General features: G+C 46.0%; 1 protein-coding gene across 2 annotated transcripts in view; it reads right to left on the bottom strand.

The window, feature by feature from the left end:
• CPXM2 (carboxypeptidase X, M14 family member 2) overlaps positions 1–20,532 on the bottom strand; it is a 135,881-nt gene that overhangs the window by 28,885 nt on the left and 86,464 nt on the right. For both annotated transcript variants that reach the window (XM_027528976.1, XM_027528975.1), the window contains 3 exons: positions 14,243–14,327; positions 13,110–13,260; positions 4,740–4,828 (listed from right to left, as the gene is read on the bottom strand). In XM_027528976.1, coding sequence (XP_027384777.1) covers positions 4,740–4,828; positions 13,110–13,260; positions 14,243–14,327 — 325 coding nt within the window. The remainder of the gene's footprint in view (positions 1–4,739; positions 4,829–13,109; positions 13,261–14,242; positions 14,328–20,532) is intronic.

Below are 20,532 nucleotides of genomic sequence, written 5' to 3'. Positions count from 1 at the left end.
TTACCAAACAAAATCTTATTCCTTAGTTTTATAATGGGTAATTAGGAAAAGTGTCTAGAAAGGGCCAGTAGGGAAACATTATCCTTGAGAGAAGTGGGTTTTGTAAGATGTTCATTATCCTCAAGACTCTTGTTTCCTCTTCTCAGAATAAATCATATTCTGGGAGCTACTGAATCCCCCCGTCTCTATTGTTTCCCTCTTGTCCTGAAGGAGACAGAAGAAAGAGCCCCTTTCCTGGTAATTCAGTTTCTAGGGATACATCAGAGGAAATTTTCATAAAGAGCACGGTAAGTTACATGCATGATGACACTGGCTGTAGCCTGTTTCATCCTCTCTCACTGTTCATTACAAGTGTGGTGCTATCCTGAAGCTCCAGAGCAGGAAGATAGCTGAGGAAATTCTGATTCATCCTGCAGCACTTCAATGACAATTACGAAGCCAGCATGAGACATGGCTAATGATCCAACATGACGTGAGACAGTCTGGGCAAAGCGGCTAACCATAGTCTGATCAAAACTGCATGAATTCTGTGAACATAGAAACGCAAACCCTTGAGAGAAATGGAGTGGGGATGAAAGCCATGGGTTCATGGAGGATTAACCTTGAGATTTTTGGTTTGCATTTGATATGGATCCAATGTTGTTTATCCAATGGATTTTTAAAAAAATAAAGAAAGAAGTGAGAAGAGAAAAAGTCCTCTTCTATCATCTTAACTCATTTGCTTTGTCCGGATCAAGTGAAAAGGAATTCCAGAGGGAGGAATTCCAGAGAGAGCCAATGTAGGAGGTGTCCCATAGGCGCGAAGCTGGGCTTGCCTGTGGTCCTGCCCTGGCTTGCTGCCACCATCACCACCCCCATGGTCAAGAGCTCAGCGGTCCCACAGCCTGCTGCCCAGGACCATCCTTAGCTGCCCTGGAGATCAAAACCAGAAGACAGTTGGTGGAGTGCCAACCCTCCCACCTCCATGGTCCTGCTCCCCGTCCTTGCTGCTGGGACCCCCCTCCTTCTGTCTCTTCCGGCCACAGGCCCTGGACCACAGCTGACCTCACCTGCAACCCCATCCCTTCCCAACCACGGCCAACGACGCCAGCCACCTCTCCCTCCTGTCCCCCACATATCTCCCCGCAACAACAAATCCCATACACTTTATGGATTTAAGACGATTGAGTGTCTGCTCTCATGGTCCCAAATGAAGGCGAAGGGTAAAGTCCATGCAGACACAGAGATGACTAAGCGATTATAAATGGTTACATGAGGTGTGAAGTCCTCTCAGTGCTCAGAGCAATTAACTCACTCTGCCTCACAGTCTCAGTGTTCGCGAGACTGCCTCCAGCCTCCTCGCTCCCCTCCCCCTCTCCCCTCCCAAGCCCCCTGGGGGCTCCCTTGTGGGGAGCACAGTGTCTTATAAGCCAGTGCTCCAGAAAGAATTCCTCCACGAGTCGCTCACATTCTCATGATTTTCCCCTCCAAAGCAACAGCTGTTCTGTTTTCTCTTTTCACTCCCTGCTCCTGCGTCTGCTTCTCATTTTTATGTTTTTTGCAAATGTCTCTCTCAATACTAGGATAAACTAACATTGTCCCCTCGCTTGAAGTAGAAAGATTTCTGCAGTCGTTTAGCAGACTCCCTACAGGGTATCGCTAAAAGTGCTGGCTTCTCTCCCATCCCCAGGAACCAGGAATCCAAATGGCAAGCCACTCTGGCCTGAACACTTCGGGATTGATAGATGCCCACCCCCCAGGACAGTTTCCAGTTGCAGGGTCCAGGAACCTCGGAGTGGTCACCCACTGTCCCCTGCAGGGGCCGGTTGCCTTCCCAGGTTCCTCTTAGCTCTGATATCTACCAAATGACGGGGACCAGAGTCCCTCAGGGTAATGAAGCACAGCCATTAGCTCTTTCGTATGAGAGGAGCCCTCATTCTCCACGTGGGACAACTGTTTAAAGATACCAGACTCTCTGTGCAGTGAGCTCGTTTTACAATGCATTTAGATAGGTTGCTTTTGACATTAACTGTACCAGCTGAGTTGTTATTTGCCTCACTGTACCAGCTGAGTTGTTATTTGCCTCATTTCTGGGCACAAAGATATCCTGTGATGCCCACTGAGCAAAGCTGAGTCAAGACACAAATGCTTCATAAAATGGAAGGTTGAGCGGAGTCACATCAACACCCGAAGATGGAGAGTGGCAGGGATGACTCACAGACTCAAGTCCGAGCCTCTTAGCCTCACTTCTGCAGAGCCAGACAGCAAGACAATCTCCTTAGCATGTCCCACCTCCACATCTGTGCTGACAGGTGTCTGGAAGCTGTGTGAGGATCTCAGATTAAATGATATCAGGACGAACCCAGGTTTGTTGATTCCCTGTGTTGAGGCAGAGGGCCCATGTGGCGCAGCCTAATTGCTCCAACCTCAGGGAAGTCTCCTGCCCTCGTGCGGAGGCTGGCTCCCTCCCTTGGCACCTTTGAGCCCTCGCTTTGAGCCATGCTCTCTTGGCCTTTGGTGAACACTTGTTCCTTAAACACCTTTGTGAGTCTATTTCTCTGCTCTGTCTCTTCAGGCAGATTCTTCGATATCTAAGGACTTCTCCATTTGCCAGCACTTCCCTGGGCTTTCTAGCACGAGGCTGGGGGAATGCTGAACAGGGGTTTCAGACAAAGCATGACAGCACTGGGCTGCTGTTTCAGCCCCTCCTACTAAATGCTTGGTCCACTCTCCCTTCCATACCCAATGTGCAAATGCTGTCAACAGCTCAGGAGTACCCGGTTTCTTTCTTTCTTATTTTGCTTTTAATTATCGTGGAGATGTTTATTTTTTTAATTACTTTTCTTTTTTCATAATTTTTATTTTTAATTGGAGGATAATTGCTTTACGATGCTGTGCTGGTTTCTGCCGTACATCAGCGCGAATCAGCCACAGGTATACACATGTCCCATTCCTCTTGGACCTCCCTCCCACCTCCCACAACATCCCATCCCTCCAGGCTGTCACGGAGCACCAGCCTGGGCTCCCTGTACTGTACAGCAGCTTCCCACCACCTGTCTATTTCCCACATGGCAATGTGTATGTTTCAATGCTACTCTCTCAGTTCGTCCCACCCTCTTCTTCTCCACTGTGTCTGTAAGTCTGTTCTCTATTGAGTCTCTATTCCTGCCCTGCAAATAGGTTCATTAGTATCACTTTTCTAGATTCCACATATATTTATCATATAGTGTATGATATTTGCTTTCCTATTTCTGACTTACTTCTGGAGTACCTGGTTTCTGTATCTATGTTTGAGGACAATCTCATCTGTAATGTCTTTTCCTCCTAACATTACTAAAGCACTAACAGCCATAAAGGTATCAACCAGCTGTTCTGAAACCTCCTGTATATTAGAATCTCAAGTAGAGCTTTCATTAAAACTTTAGATCCCCAGTCCCTTTTCCTAAGGATTCTACTTCAATTGGCCTGAGGCAGGTTTCAAGTATAGGTATTTTTTTCAGATTTCTTCCAGTGATTCTAATACTAAGAATCAGAGAATCAGAATAACAAGGGGGTGTTATATATTCCCTCAGTGACTCCGTTTCTCCATCAGTAAGATAAGGACAACAATAATCTTGCACTCCCAGGGCGGTTATAGAGACTGACCAGGTTAACACACGTAAATTCCTAATAGAGGGAAATAGATGGAGGTGCTGTGTGAGAGCTTCCTGATCACTAGTGTTGTTCTAGATTCTTTTTCTTCTTCCGCTCTGCACATGACTAATGTCCTTGAACCAGTGTTACCTTTCAAGCCCACAGTGATTCTTCAGAACTACAGTATCTTTTTAATTAAAGTATACTTGACTTACAATATCATGTTAGTTTTAGGAGTACAACAAAGTGACTCACTTACACACACACACACACACACACACACACACACATATATATATATATAATATATATGTTATTTTCCACTATAGATCATTACAAGATACTGACTGTAACTCCCTGTGCTATCCAGTAAATCCCGTTGCTTATCTGTTTTACAACAGTAATTTGGATCTGCTAATTCCACACTCCTAATGCATCCTTCCAACCCTCCCTTTCTCCCTTAGTAACCACAGTTTGTTCTCTATGTCTGTGAGTCTATTTTGCATATAAAATCATTTGTGTTATTTTTTAGATTCCATATATAAGTGGTGTCATACATAACATTCGCCTTTCTCTGCCTGACTTACTTCAGTAAGGATAATTTTTTCTTAATTCATCCATGTTGCTGCAAATGGCAGTGCTCATTCTTTTTTTATGGCTAATATTCCATTGTGTGTGTATATATATATATATGCCACATCTTTTAAAGCCAGTCATCTCTTGATGAACACATGGCTATGAACATTGGGACACATGAATCTTTTCAAATTAAAATTTTCGTTTTCTCTGAATACATACCCAGGTATGGGATTGCTGGGTCATACGGTATAGCTCTATTTTTAGTTTTTGAAGGAAACTTCATACTGTTTTCTTGAGTGGCTGCACCAACTTCCCACCAACAGTGTGGGAGGAAGAGCTACAGTACTAAATCAGAAAGTTTGGGTTCGAATTCTGCTTCAACCCCCTGCTGGAAAGAGAGGCTTCCTCTGGGCGCCCCCAACCCCAACAAGGCATTCTTAACCTTGAAACCACAAGATTAAGTGTGGCCTCAACAAACCACAGAAACACAAACACCTAAATGCTCCCGGGCACGAGACAGATTTCCCTCTGACAAACCTGATTCTTACCTGACGCATCTCCTTGTGGTTGTGGTGCTTAAAATCCAGGTCGTCGGTGGTGGTCATTTCATTCCGCCGGTGGTAATAGTTATTCGGATCTAGGGACAGAAATATGGTTTTGAATTCATCCACATCACTCCTTTACTTATGGAGGCTCTGTTAGGGGCCTGATTCACGTGGGGACATAGCCCAACCTCCAGCTTCTAGCATTCGCACAGAGGTGAAAGAGCCAAATTTCAAGAAGCATTTTAAGTCAGAACCAACCTAGTGGGGAAAGCACAGACCTGGAGCCAGAATGCCTGGGCTCCAATCTCTGCTCTTGTACTCTTGAGCTGCGTGACCTTGGATAAGTCATTAGGGCAGTTTTTCCTTAGTGTTTTCACCCATAAACAGGGGAACAGTGGTGCCTCCCTCACTGATTCATTGTTAGTATTTGTTGTTCAGTCGCTCAGTCACGTGTGACTCATTGTGACCCCACGGACTGCAGCACGCCAGGCTTCCCTGTCCTTCACCATCTCCCAGAGCTTGCTCAAATTCCTGTCCATTGAGTTGGTGATGCCATTGTTATTTTATTAACAATGTTAATAAGTTGCTATTAACAATTTATTATAATATATGTACTATATATAATATATTAATAATATAAAATTGTTAGTGTCTGGCAAACTGTCACACTAAATGAAGGAAGGGATAGTGAATGAATGAATGAATTCATGAATGAACATCACAACTGCATGGAAATTTTTGGAAGTGTGGTGGACACTATCAGTTGCTCACCCAACATGAAGTCCACTTCCATCCTTCCTAACAGGAGCCCTGTGTTGTTGGGAATCCCTGCTTCTCCACTTCTAGGAAACTGACTTCATGCCCTCAGCTGCAGGGGTACAACATGACTGGTCTAAGCCAATCAGAGCACAGCACCCCTGGCCACTCTTACTAGTCTGGACTGAAGGGAAGACCTTTACTGGCACAGAGGAGAGAGTGAGAAGAGAACCTCAATAGTTACCTAGTGAACCAACCCTAGATCCCCATCAACTTCCTCTGGGACTTTCAGTCAAGTGAGATAAAGAATTTCCCGAACTGCTAAGCCAGTGGGGGCTGTGCTTCTGTTGCTGAAGCCAAAGCACCCGAACAGGCATGATCAGGATGCATTAACAGTGGTGACCTCTGGGGACGGGGGAGGAGACGTCTATTCTTGACTTGATTCTCTTCTGTATAAACTGACTTCTTTCTTTCATTCTTATAAGCTGATACTGCTTATATAATTCCAAACTTATAAGCTGATACTGCTTATGTAATTCCAAAAAACAAAGAACACTCAGAAGAAAGGAGGGAAGAGGGAGCAGGAAGAGCTAGAAGAAGGATAAGGGGGAAAGGACCATCCCGTGGGCTCTAAGGACTCCTTCCTGACCTGACAAAAAGTTGCGAGATCTACAGAGCCTCAGCCAGGCTCACGACCGCCACCTCCATCTCCATGCAGCCAGGAATCCTCAACAGCTTAGGTCTCCTTGCAATGTAGAGAGACAGGTCAACCTACGAACTCAGGAACCACATGAGCAAAGCTAGAACCATAGCAGGTGTCTGATCCAAGTGGCTCCAAGGACAATTTGCAGGTGGTGGCCGTGGCAGGTGATGGAAGGAGGATCACTTGCTCCCAGTGGGGCCAGGAGCAAAGAGTCCCAATTCGTGCCACCAAACAAGGCCAAGACCAGCAACACCAGCTGCTTCCAAGATACAGCCTACACCTACTGAATCAGAATGCACGATTTTAAAAAATCCAGAAGCTTGAGAAGCACCATGTTAAAGTACTGAGGACACTGCCAGCAATATCACACACACTGAGACCACCTGAGCCGGCTGCCTGTCTGCATCCCACGGCCGCAGGGTGTGACTGCCACGTGGAACCAGGGATTCCCTTAAAGGCTGGCAGCAGGTTGAAAACCACACACAGACCCGAAGGCCAAAAAGGCGGCTTTTAATGATCACAAAAGGGTTTCCAGTAACACTATTAGAAGCAAATAATGTATGCAGGGGGTGAGGATGGGGGAGGTGGGCAGCAAGCTGGTATTCTGTTCAGAAAAGAAGCAAAAGCATCTCAGGTTTAGCAAAGGCCCCCAGTTCTGTTCCAAGCTCTCTCCTTTGGGGAGGGCCGGCTGACTGCATTGTCTGGCAAGCCACCTGCCCTTCGATTTCCAAACTTGTCGGTTTCAAAGTCAAGGTAAAGCACATTTTTCACACGACTTGACCCTGAATGTACCCACAAGCTGATTCCTAAGAGCTATTCACCACCCTCCAAGTCCCCAAAACCTCTTTCTAAAACTCTTTTTGAAATGCCCCTTTTGTCTTCAAACACAAGTTATGCCTTCAAGGTTCTTAAAAAGGACTGAAGAAAAGCCCAGAACTGTACATATGAAATATCTTCATGTTTGGTAACTTCCTTCCCTGAGACTAACCAATTTGTCTGAGGATATGGGTCCAAGTTGCAGAATTGTCTTGGAACCCCAGGTGAGCATTTTTCACAACTTTCCACCTTCCACCTTTTGTACAAATACTTCTTTACTTGTCTGCTTATTCTGATTGGATTAAGTTTTATGGAGACCCTCTTAGGAGCTCAACACTGTAGGTAAGTGAGAACCAAACTCAGCTGCCCCACCCTGGGGCCCAGAGTCTGCAGGCACACACTGTTATTCAGCCAAACCCACTGTCCTCTTTTTTCTTCTGTGGATAAAAGAATCCCTATCTCCTGTGCAGAATCTATCCCAGATGCTTCTGATGGAACAGCCTCGCCCAACACTCACGGGGATGGGCATGTGACCCAGGCCCAGCCCGTGAAAATACACATGTTCTGGCCACAGCCACTGGCTCAGAGATGATCCCAGGATACAAGCTGGGCTCATAAGATGATTTTCTCTCCAGAGCCATAGGAGGAGGGCCTCCTGCCGGAGTCAACTCACATGGTGGATGAGCTTGGGGTGTTAGTGGCCAAGCTCCCTGCCTGCAAGCTGGTGAGGAGGGGAGCCCTGACTGCACCAAGAAGACCCCGAGACTGTCAACCCTTTCTTTCCTGAAGCCAGAGTCACATCTACTTCTGGAACTTTTATTCCTGTGAACTAAAATTTTCCTTTTCTCCCCCTCCTCACTTCAGCGAATTTGAGTAGGACTTCCGACGTTTGAAACAGAAGGCCTGATTCAGTCTGCAAGACCTTATTCTCACAGATGGTGCCTTGGAGAATCAGCCTCCTGCTTCCTTTCATGTGGCTGGCTTCATGCATCAGATGTACTGAAAACCATCTTATTCCTTCTGGAACACCTTAGTTATGGGAATAAACTCACTCCAGATGGGGATCGAGGAGTCTACAACCTCCTCCCCCCTTCACTTCTCTTACTCAACGACTCAAAATCCTGCTCCATCCCAACAAGTCTACTTATTCAGCCCGTTTTGGGTTGAGTGATGTCCCCACCCCAAAGAGATATGTTGGAGTCCTGACCCCCAGGACCTTAGAACGTGACCTTATTTGAAGAGAGGGGTTTCACAGAGCTCATTGGGTATAAATAAGGTGCTTAGGGTGGGCCCCATTCCATTAGGACTGCATCTATCCAAAGCGGAAAGGTGAGCGCAGAGAGAAGCATTCGGGGAGACCATGTAATGATGTAGGCGGCAACGGGGGCGAGGCACCCACAAGCTGAGGAGCATCAGAATCAGACAGCAAACCACAGCAGCCCATGGGAGAGGCAAGAACAGACGCCGCCGCTCGGCCTCTCAAAGAAACCGCCCTGCTACGCCTTGATCTTGGACTTCTCGCCTCCAGAACTGAGATGATAACTCTGTTATCCAAAGCCACCCACTTCCTGGTACTGAGTTATGGCAGCTCTGGAAATGACTGCACACCCTGAACATCCCTGGCTCCTCACTGACGTGGACACACGCTCTTCTCCCAAATCCAGCACCAGCTCACTCCACAGGATGGTCAGAGTCGCAGAAGAAACCCCATTAGTGGCCATCCAAGGGAACACCCCAGCTCTCGGACCATTCCGCTCAGCTGTTTGCTGCTCTGGGGGCTGGGATCTTGCTTGATGGGAGGGAGTTCTCAACTGGGAGAGGAAAGGCTACCTTTACTGGACCAGGGGCTCTCTGCTATCTGCAGTCCCTGAGCTCATGATGCACTTTATCCAGAACAGGTGACTCCACAGACACTGCAGATTCGAGGTTACCCAGAGATGGAGGAAGGGGATTCGAAAGTGATTACTCAGTGAGTCCAGGGTGTTTTGGGGTCCATGACAAAGTTCTGAAAACCAGAGAGAGCCAGCGATCACACCGTCTTGTGAATACACTAAGCAGCACTGAACTGTATGCTTTAAAATGCTTAACTCCATGTTACATCGGTTTCACCTCATTTAAAAAGGAAAACAACGGCTGACCTCAAAGTGCTCTCTGAGGACTAACAGGACACGAGGAATGCAGCCACTGCAGCCCTTTTCCTTTCCTGCCACGAGGCCAGCCCCTCACCCAAGGAAATGCCCACTACCTATGGCTTCCCTGTCTGCAAGGCAGGAGACCTGGGTTCAGTGCCTGGGTAGGGAAGACCCCCTGGAGGAAGGCATGGCAACCCACTCCAGTATCCTCGCCTGGAGAATCCCATGGACAGAGGAGCTGGCGGGCTACAATCCATGGGGTCACACAGAGTCAGACGTGACTGAGTGACTAACACTTTCACTGTCACTCACGGCCTTATGATCACCCTAAGCCCTGACGCCTCAACAGAGAGCCTGAGCAGAGATGACCTGGCAGCAGCACAAATAGCACCAAACCCCTTCTGCAAGGTGCTCGGCTCCCTAATGAGGAGAAGCTGCGCTTGTCCAACCCCATGTGACTGTTCTTGTGACAAGGTCGCTCCAAGAGGAACAAGGGGAGACGTGGACCCCTGGCAGAGCTTGTTTTGATCCCAAGTCATTACTGTGAGTGAAAACATCAAACCCACAGCTCCACGTGGCTCCAAGAAGGGGGCAGCCTGACGTTCGTGTATCTTCCGCCCCATCTCCTGTAACCTGACCTTGCAGCACCTGCACTGAGCCGTCATCCGTGCTTATCTTCTGCCCCATCTCGTATAACCCACCTCACGGCATCTCCACCAGGCTGCTCGCCCAAGTCCAGGAAACCTTCTGATTAACCATGCTCAAGAGTATAGTTAAGTAGCATTACATAAATTCACACTGTTGTAGAAACAGATCTCTAGAATACTTTCATCTTACAAAACTGAAACTACAACCATTAAACAACCCTCCTCCTTTTCTGTTAGTTTGGAGCTTTTTTGTTGTCGCTGTGGTTCAGTCACTCAGCCGTGTCCGACTCTTTGCATGTCAGCATGCAGCGTGTCAGGCTTCCCTGTCCTTCACCATCTCCTGGAGTTTGCTCAAACTCACGTCCATTGAATCAGTGATGCCATCCAACCATCTCGCCCTCTGTCGTCCCCTTCTCTTCCTGCCTTTAATCCTTCCCAGCATCAGGGTCTTTGCTAATGAGTTGGCCATGTATAGGGTAATTCATGTTCTAGTTCAAAATTTCTAGAAACATTATTCATGAAGACTTAAAAAGCATCTTCCCCTTCCTCTGCCCCAACCTGAGGGTTCGCAGGGAAACTGAGTACAGAACAAAGAGAAGCAGAAGCAAAGGTAAATGAATTTTTCATAAACAAGAGTTTCGGGAAGAACAGATGCTGGGCGGTTGCATTACCAGCACAAAGTCATGCTGGGCTGAGTGACTGACTTGGTCGGGTCACCTCTGCCTCTGGCCTCATTAACTTGCACAAAGGAACCATGTTGACAGAAAGGCAACTGAACAAGACTTACCTACCCACGTGGCTGTGGGGACCCCTGAGCCACCCCAGGACCTCAGATGTGACCACCACCAGTGGCATGTACAAAGGCCAGCTCCCCTCCGGGCAGACTGCTAAGCAACTTCTAGAAGAAAAACGGCCCTAAATATTTGGGGTTGGAAAATAGAACCATTCCAAGGCCTTACTTGAAACCCATCCAGATTTCACACTGTAACTCTGTCTTTGTGTTTAAATTGCCCCCAGGACCTGTCTTCAAACACACACACCAAGAATAACTTCACAGGAAAATATTTATTTCATGAGACTCTCACAGGCTGCCCTTTGCCCTCAACCGACAACAGATGAATTCCTGCCCTCAGAGAGAAACCGTGACCCTGCCCTTTAAAGCAAGCAGAGAGAGGCCATGCTGAGCAACCGGGCACAAAGCCGGCCTCACGGTCCCCTGCCTGGGTCTGTGTCTGCAGACGCAGTGAGCTCAGCAAAGCCCAGCAGGACCCCGGCGGCAGCGGGCAGGCCCTGTGATCGCCACCCCAGGATGAATGAGCCACAGAAGGGGGCCCGGGTCCCACACTGGGAGGCCTTCACATTTTCTCTGGACCCACCTTGAACACACACACTGCTTTCCCACCAGCAATCCCACCTCTTGCTGTTGTTCAATTGCTCAGTTGTGTCCGACTCTGCGACCCCATGGACTGCAGCACGCCAGGCTTCCCTGTCCTTCACCATCTCCTGGAGTTTGCTCAAACTCATGTCCATTGAATTGGTGATGCCATCCAACCATCTCAACCTCTATCCTCCCCTTCTCCTCCTGCCTTCAATCTTGACCAGCATCAGGGTCTTTTGTACCATCATCTAATTTAAGCAATAATCCCATAATTCACCCAATAATTTTGGACATGCACAATGACACAGAAACGAAGACGTCCACTGTGAAATTCTTAAGAATCAAACTGATTTTCTGACTGTATTTCCAATTTTCCAATCAAACAACTGAATTTCCAACTATAAGAGGCAGTTTGAAAACCTGAGATATGGTGGATAAAAACACCCACAAGATAGATGGTCTCCAATAGTGTTAGTGACATGAAAAAAGTTTGTAATCTAGTAAGTACAAGTAAGGAGCCAAGAATCTGTCTGGTGGGAAGGTAAGTAGATAGCAGGTGAGCAGACTTGTCTTTCTCACCAATAGAGTTTGTTTTGAATAAATTCATACTTGGCGAAGCAAGATCATGAGGGCTGAGGGAAAAGCAATAAATGATATGAAATACACTCTGAAAACTCAGTAAGTGTAAGTTCACGGTGGGGGGTGGGATGGCTATAGAAGTAGCATGATGGATATAGAAGCACCTGAGAGCATCAGAGCTGGTGGTGCCCCTCCTCCTGGCAGGGGATCCAGACATAGTAAGGCCTGAGTTTCAGATAAGACAAGAACGCTGAGACTTCCCTGGAGGAGGAAGCACAGGAGAGATAACCCAAAGCTGTGCTTCTTGCTTGCCGTGGCCTGACTGTGGGTGGACAGGAGGCGGAAATTCCTAGAGGCTCTGGTGAAGGGCCTTAGGAGTGTTCTGGAGGCCAGCTTCCTGCCCTGGAGATGTCTGGTGAGGATGAAGAAGCCGCCACAAAAGGCTCCAGTACCAGTGTCAGCAGCTCAGTTGTGTCTGACTCTTAAGGACTCTAGCCCGCCAGGCTCCTCTGTCCGTGGGATTTTCCAGGCAAGGATACTGGAGTGAGTTGCCATGCCCTTCTTCAGGGGATCTTCCTGACCCAGGGACTGAACCTGGGTTTCCTGCATCGCAAGCAGATTCTTAACATCTGAGACACCAGGGAAGCCCACAAAAGGCTCCATACAGGCACAAATCCCTAGGTTCTGAAAAGCCGACAGAGCTGCAAGCCAGACCGGATTAGCTTGTCCAGAGCAGACACCAGCAAAGCTCCACATGCAAAAAGCGCATGTTAATTCAAGCCCTTTATTTCCTTCCATCCTGGGGTTACACCCAACTCCATCATGTGAAAACAGGGAAAGGGGAACACAAGCCAAAGGAACAAGCACCCAAAGATTCAGGCAACCAAGTGGAGCTACTTAAACAGAAAGAGGCTTCACTATGTAAGCAGAGCGAGACTATGTACACGGTCAAGTTTGAAACTAAGTTCCGCCACGTCCTGTAACCAGTGTGGCAAGAGCACTCAAGGGCAACTAAACACGTTACCAAAAACATTTTATGTAATTTTTTGCCTGCTTCTGAGCAGCAGCACTGGGTGAATTTTCAATCTTGAAATAAGCATCATCTTAAAGTCCCAGTGGGCAAAACCACAGCTGGCATGTTACCTTAATACCCCAAATGCTCAGAGTGTTTCTGAGTGTTGTTCTAGGAGATTTTCGTTTTCTTTTTGTTTACCTGTGTTTTCTAAATATTCTGCAATAGATGTGGTAATTTTCTTAGATGAGAAAAAGACTGTGTGGCTTATTTTTATTCACCTTGCTGGCTAAGCACCTGTCTTCCACCGGCGTTCCCTCCCTGCAGGAAGCACAGAAGGGCAGACCCACCTGGCAACGGGCAGCCAAGGATCTCCATCCTCATGCAGATGCTCCCATTATCGAACCAGGACTGGGGGTTTATGCGGATGTAGCGTGCCACCATGGGGACGGGCAGCTCGTTCAGTACAGGGATCTCCTTTTCACTGTTTCCTTCAAATATCTATTTATGCACAAGGGGGAAAAGGAGACTCTTTTAGAGCTTGATTATCAAGTCATGAAAGAGTCAGTAATTCACTCAGTCCGCAAGATTTCATTAAGGCACATCTAAATGTGAGGTCGGCATTTGGTGGGGGGGATGGGGAGGAGAAATGGATCAGGCCTGGACCCTGCCCTCAGGAAGCACCCATCTAACGGGGGCGGAGCTGGGAGGAGGAGGACGGTTAAACTTAGACATCGTAGGTGAAATCTATTGGTGTCATGGCAGAGAGACAGCCACAGAGCTTTGGGATTTCTGAAGAAGGAAAGGACCAGGTGAAGCTTTGGGGATTAGATGCCATTTGAACTGGCCTTGAAGGAAAACTCGAGATGCAGGAACGGGAGGGATGCTAGAGAAAAGGAAGTGATGGCTGGAGGAGCTCAGACATTGGATTCAGCAGAAGAGCAGCCACCTCACTTTTTCTGGAACACAGAGGAGTGGGTACAAGGCGGGGGTGGGGCTGAGAATGGGAACGAAGGCCAAAACAGAGGCTGCAGGCAGGCTGTGGGAGGCACTGCACCGTGATAGGAACTCGCACTTGAGAACCCGAGGAAGAGGGCAACAGGGTCAGAACTGGCTAGCTTGGAGGGAGGCATGGAGCTGAAAGGCCAGGTAAGTAAAGTAAGTTCAGGAACTATTTTAACTGAAGAGCCGTGTGGGCACCAACATAACCCACATGCCACTGGTCTTCCAGGGCTGACCTGTGACCTGCAGAAGATACCACATCGCAGCAACTCCGACTTTTACACGAGCCCTGAATGTGGACCCCGTGGTTCTGAGCATCAGGACATGGAAAGGGGGGTCAGCATCCATCACTCTGGATGGTTGGTTTGAGTTGGCACAGAATCAGCCAACATCCAGGTGCAAATGCTGGCTGGGTGTCCACCGCCTCTCTCTGGAGAACCCTGACAGCCAGATCCCCAGGGCATGGTTAGAGGGGACTCACCATGTCTCCAGATCCATTCTTAACAGTGACCCATGTATGGCTGTCATTGCTCACCATGACCTTATAGGAGGTCACCCAGTCACTCCTAAGGAAAAATAAAACATCATTGGGACTACGCGCTTAAGAAAGTTTCCTTCTTCCACACAGAGGTTCAGCAATAGGCAAAGGGGGTCCCAGAGGTGGACAGCGTGGGGTCACAGCCTGGCCCAACTCTCACCCTCCCTGTGGCCTTGGCTAGTTAAGTGACACATCTGTGCTACAGTTTATTCACCCATGAAATGGGAATCATAAAAGCACCAAGCTTAAAATATTAATGTAAGCAGTAAATGCTTTCATACCCTTTAAACACTTAGGACAACGCCTGGCCCCCAATAAACATTAAAAGTCTGTCACGCACATAAAGATTGACAGATACTTGCTTGTTTGTTTATATGGAACACTGACATCACACGTAGTAGCAGAGTTCCACATGGAAAAGTAATCTCAGTAAAAGTGGAAAAGTCAGTCTACAAACTTCGTTTGGAAAACTGATTTGGGAATGTAACAAATGAGATCCCACCAGCCACAAACACAGCAGCCCGAGTCTCTGATAGATAGTAGGTTTCTCCTTGGCTGTCAGAGCCGGGCAGACAAGTCCCTGACCCCACCTCCAGCAATAATCCAGAGATATCCAGGCCCCAGGCCAGATCCCTGTCACCACATCCTACTGCACAGAAATTACTGAGGGAAAAAGAGCCAAAATATGACTTCCCAGTGTGGAGGTCAATGTGGTAGGCTAGGCAAAAAAAAAAAAAGACTTTTTCCCCCTTTGCCTCAGTTTTTTATAGCATCATTTATTAAAGCAATGGAGGAAAGTCTTCCCGAGCATCTTCCTTTTTAAATTTTTAAAATATTGGAACTAAAAGCACCAAAGGACTAATCTCTTAGAACAAGCTGGAGCATTTGGAATCCTTGTTTTCTGACTGTGAAATCTCCTTGGACTCAGGATCCAGATAGATCGCAAGAAGGTTCCCCTTGTCAGGCTCCTCTGTCCATGGGATTCTCCAGGCAAGAATACTGGAGTGGGTTGCCATTCTTTTCTCCAGGGGATCTTCCTGACTCAGGGATCTAACCCTGTTCCTGCATTGCAGGCAGATCTTTACCATCTGAGCTACCAGGGAAACCCAAAAGTTATTATTCTTAGGTGCTTTTATACGAGCTTGGGAACCAATCTTCAGCTGAACCTTCTCCCTTCTTCTTTCACCTGCCCACCAGCTTTGTGTGAGTACCTGCTGGAAGCCAGGATTTATCAAGCAACACGCTCCTCCTAGGGAGGTTAAGGACTTGGGCCCATGTCTGTGTGGGCCCAATAAGGGCCCAATAAGCAAACCTTCTGAAAGGCACTTCAGCAAGTGCTCAGATCCTTTGCACTGGGAAATTATCTTCACCCCAAATAGCAACCTGTTTCCCACATTCAAATCATTTTCCAATGGCTTGCATCCTTAGTTCCTTGGCCATCTGTTTTTCTGCTGATCACGCCCCATGGCGATCCCGCCAGGCAGGCGGCAGAAGTAAGGGGTGTATCCTGCACAGTGGAGATGATGAATTCAGGAAGCCTCTCAAAAGAAGCTGGGCTTCCCAGGTGGCACAGCAGTCAAGAATCCGCCTGCCAACGCAGGAAACACAAGAAATACGTGCTCAATCCCTGGGTCAGGAAGGTCTCCTGGAGAAGGAAATGGCAACCCACTCTGGTATTCTTGCCTGGGAAATCCTATGGACAGAGGAGGCTGGTGGGCTACAGTCCATGGTGTTGCAAAGAGTCAGACACAACGGAGCATGCTCAAAAGAAGCACATGAACAAAAAGAGAGGTATGGAAGGAAAAATTCAAACAAGTTCTCCAAAGAAAAGGAGGGAGAGAAAAAAAAACAAAGGTTGAAAACCAAAGAACGATTTCTCAAACTTAATGAAAAGAAAAAATAAACACGAACCAATTCAACACTTGCGTTCGGAGGGTGATTAATTGCGTATGTGGTTCAGCCCTCTCTTCTGACCCGCAGACCTGCACCGTGTCCTCCTGCCTATCCGACCCTCCACTTAACGTCTCAGCCACGGCCAAACTGAACCTGCGCTCAAACCAACTGATTCACTTCGTCCACTCTGTGCCCTGACTGGGGAGCCCTTGCCCCAGGAAAACACTGCCAGCCACCCAGGGCAACAAAATCCCAGAGTCCTCTTGGTTCCCCACCCTCCCTTTCTCCCTGATAGTGTATTCATCACCAGGTTTTGTCAATTTTACCTCCCAGAGCTTTCTAGAACCTCCCACTTCCCGCAGCTCCACTGCACCATCCAGCCCTTCTCTCCGGCCAGGACTACTGCTGCTGCCTCCAAACAGTCTTGTAAATTTTAAACTGCCCTCCAGTCTATCCTGCAGTCAGAGGCTTACTTTTTCTAATGAAATATTACCACATCACCCCCTGCTTAAAGTATCACTCTTATCTTAGCATTAAGACCAAATTGCTCACTGTATTCTACAAAACCCTTGCTTACCTCTTGTTTTCCACGCCTTTCTCTCAATCCCTGATACCGATTACACTCTCTCTTGCCTCAGGGCCTTGGCACACACTGTTGCATTTGTCTGGACTCCTCCTGTCCTGTCCCCTGTCTGCCTCTAAACTATTAGGATTCAGTTCAAAATATGAATTTCAGTTGTGATTTCTTCTTTGACCATGAACTATCTAAGAGTACAATTTTAAATTTCCAGGTACTAGAGGTTTTCCGGTTATCTATTTACTGCTGGTTTCTAGTTTAATTTCATTGTGAACAGAGAACATACTTTGAATCATGTTGATCCTTTGTTGAGACCTCCTTTATGGCTCAGCATGTAGTCAGCTTTGGCTAATGTTCTATGTGCACTAAAACTCACTGCAGTTCTGTGATTGCCGTGTGCAATGTTCCACACATATAATTTTGAACAAATGTTGGGCTTTCCTGGTGGCTCCCTGGTAAAGAATCCGCCTCTGATGCAGGAGAGGCATGAGACATGGGTTTGATCCCTGGGCCGGGAAGATCTCCCATAGGAGGGCACGGTAACCACTCCAACACTCTTGCCTAGAGAATATTATGGACAGAGGAGCCTGTTGGGCTACGGTCTCTAGGGTCGCCAAGAGTAGACACGACTAAAGCAACTGAGCGCGAGCACGATTAACTATGTTGTTCAGGTCTTCTGCATCCGTGATTTTTTGTCTGCTTTTTCTAACAGTTATGGAAAGAAGTGTGTAAAAAAGATGCCAAACTGGCTGTGAGTTTATCTGTTTCTGCTAGTTCTCCCACTTTTGCTACATACACTATGAGGCTATGCTGTTGAGCACATACAGATTTGAGGTTGTGATATATTTTTTGTAGATTGACTTTTATGATTATGAAATATGCTTTTTAAATCTCTATCAATGCCTCTTGCCTTACAGTCATTTTGTGTAATAGTAGGAGAGCTAACCATGCTTTGTTTTGGTTAAGATTGATATATTTCTTAATTCTTTACTTTTAACCTCTGACATAGTTTAAATTTAAACTATTTAAACTGTGTCTCTCATGAATTTTTTTCTTAGGTACAGTATGATAATATTATTCTTCTATTGGATAATATAGTTCATTTAAATGTAATTAGTATTATATTTAGATTTATATTTACCACCTTACTATTTCTTTTGTAAGAAGAAATTTGTATTTTGTAATGAAATAGATTTCATTTTCCTTTTTGAATTTTCATTTTATGATCAAATATTCTTACTATTCCATTTTTTTCTTTATTAATTTACTAGTTAAATATTCACACTATTCTTTTCGTAACTAACCTAGAGATTACACATGTATCCTTGAATTAGTAGTCTTATTCAAATTTTAATTTCTAACACTTTCATGATAATACCAGAACCATACAATAATTTAAGTCCATTAATCCCTCTGCTTTTTGCATGATTTCAGAATTTATTTTTAATTCTATAAATTCTTTAAATTTTCTAAGATATTTACTACTCCTGTTTTGTATCATTAGTAATTGTAAACCTACTTATTTAACCTTTCTGCTAGCCTTCATTCATTTTTGCATTTTCATATTTCCATCTGGGAAAATATTCTTTCTGCTTGAAGAACATCCTTTGATATCCCTTTTAAAGCTGATACGTTGGCAATAAGTTTCTAGGTTTTTATTGTCTGAATCAGCTTCGTCTCACCTTCATTTTTGAATGATATTTTTTTCTGGGAATTCTAGGTTGACGTTTTCTTTCAGTACTTTAAAATATTTGATTTCATTTTTTTTATTTCATTAGCTTCTGAGGCATTGCTTCATTTGCACGCACACATTTTGAAACTACTGCTGTGACATTTAGTAAAAGTACAATGAGAGTGGGAGTGGAGAAATGAGCATGAACCATTGTAGCTTAAATCCGGCGCTGTTGTTTACTAACTACATACACTTGGCAAGCTGCCTAATCTTTCCAAAAATAATAAGGCTACCTACCAGGAAGTTATATATTTATATATTCATTTATACGCTGAGAGAGGCTATACTACATTGATTAAGGCCTCAGGCTTTGAGATCAAGAAGCCCAAACCAAACTCCTAGTCCTTCCACTTAGCAACTGTGACCTGCATGAGAGTCATGTGATCTCTGAGGCCCAGCTGCAAGGCGACTGGAAGGTCACTCTACGCCTTTGCACAGTGAGTAAGGGATGAATGAGGTAATGCATGTTGAGTCCAAGGCAACTGGAAGGTCACTCTACGCCTTTGCACAGTGAGTGAGGGATGAATGAGGTAATGCATGTAGAGTCCAAGCACAGCGCCTGGAACATAATAACTGCTCCATAAATCCGAGCTCTTCGTATGAACAATGTATCATAATTAATATACTGCCCAATGCTATGCCAGCATCTAGGACTATCAATTGAACTGTAAACGTAACTCAGATGCTCCCTTCAGACACTTTCAGAGAACCACTGATATCCAAGCCTAACCCTTCAGGCCCTAGTAATGATAATAATCGGGGCTGTCACAGCTATAAAAAAAAAATTAAGAATTAATTACTTTTAAATTAAATTTAAGCAAGTTGATAGTCCAGGGTAATAGAAGAGAAAGATTTGCCAATCAGTAATGCTGGGGTGTGGAAAAGGAAACAGCAACCCACTCCAGTGTTCTTGCCTGGAGAATCCCAGGGATGGCGGAGCCTGGTGGGCTGCTGTCTATTGGGTTGTGCAGAGTCGGACACGACTGAAGCGACTTAGCAGCAGCAGCAGCAGCAGCAGCAATGCTGGGGTGGGATTGATTTGTGTCTAAAAGTTCTATCTGCCCGAAAAGATTAAGACAACGTGGAATGTGTTAAATCCTGTTTCTAACCCTGCAGCTACTACACTGCCAATACAATTCCAGCCTCTGAACTACAAAGACAAAGCCTGCACGATCTATTTACTCAAGATGTTTACAGGTTAATGAGGCAGAAGGGGAAGTAAACTAGAAATTTCAAGAGACTATGATTAAGTGCTGTGATGAGGTGAGTGCAGGAAGTTGTGGCAGGGCAGAGAAAGGGTGTGCAGCCCAGAGGAATGAAGGAGGCAGGGCGTAGGTTAATGAATGCAACATACTCCTTATCGAAGGTAAAAGTCACATATTTCATCCTTTGTGACAGACACATCCATGCGATTAGAGACCCAGCTTTAAAAATCAGAGCTATAATGCCCCGCGCTTCCTGGTCTCCTAATCCGTGGGGAAGGCTTGAAATTCACAGCACTTTGTGGCTTTTTCCAGTTCCCTCAGAGAGGTTTTCCACATCACAGAACCACCTTGACATTTAATTCTCTGTGACTGGAGATTTCAACTACAAGCAAAGCAGCCCAAGTAAAGAAGGGTTTAATGTCAAAGACTTCCCGCTACAGAAAGACTGAGAAGCCACGCTGACTCTCCTTTGGGCTCCAGCCACCTCCCTCACTTAGAACAGAAATTAAAAAAACAACGCCCCTCCCCCCAAATCCTATCCTTATATGAGATTCCCACCAAACCAGCCTTCCTTCAGATCAGGAAACAGGAGGTGGGCTACAAAGGAAAAAAACTGGAACACATTCAGATAATTAACTTGATGTTAATTTGGTTGAAATAAAAGCCAAGAACGTCCATCATCTAAATACTTACACAGCTTTCTACTTCAGTACGACTAGCTGCTGGTTACGTTAAAACAACTGAATGTTTTAAAACATCAGAGTGCTAGAAAGCAAGTCAAGGAAATCTCTAAGGGGGAAAAACAAAAACAAAAAAGATCTGTGAA

Source organism: Bos indicus x Bos taurus, chromosome 26, assembly GCF_003369695.1.
Source record: "Bos indicus x Bos taurus breed Angus x Brahman F1 hybrid chromosome 26, Bos_hybrid_MaternalHap_v2.0, whole genome shotgun sequence".
Classification (NCBI taxonomy): domain Eukaryota; kingdom Metazoa; phylum Chordata; class Mammalia; order Artiodactyla; family Bovidae; genus Bos; species Bos indicus x Bos taurus.
The sequence above is the reverse complement of the archived record's forward strand: the minus strand, read 5'-3'. Positions and strand labels throughout refer to the sequence as shown.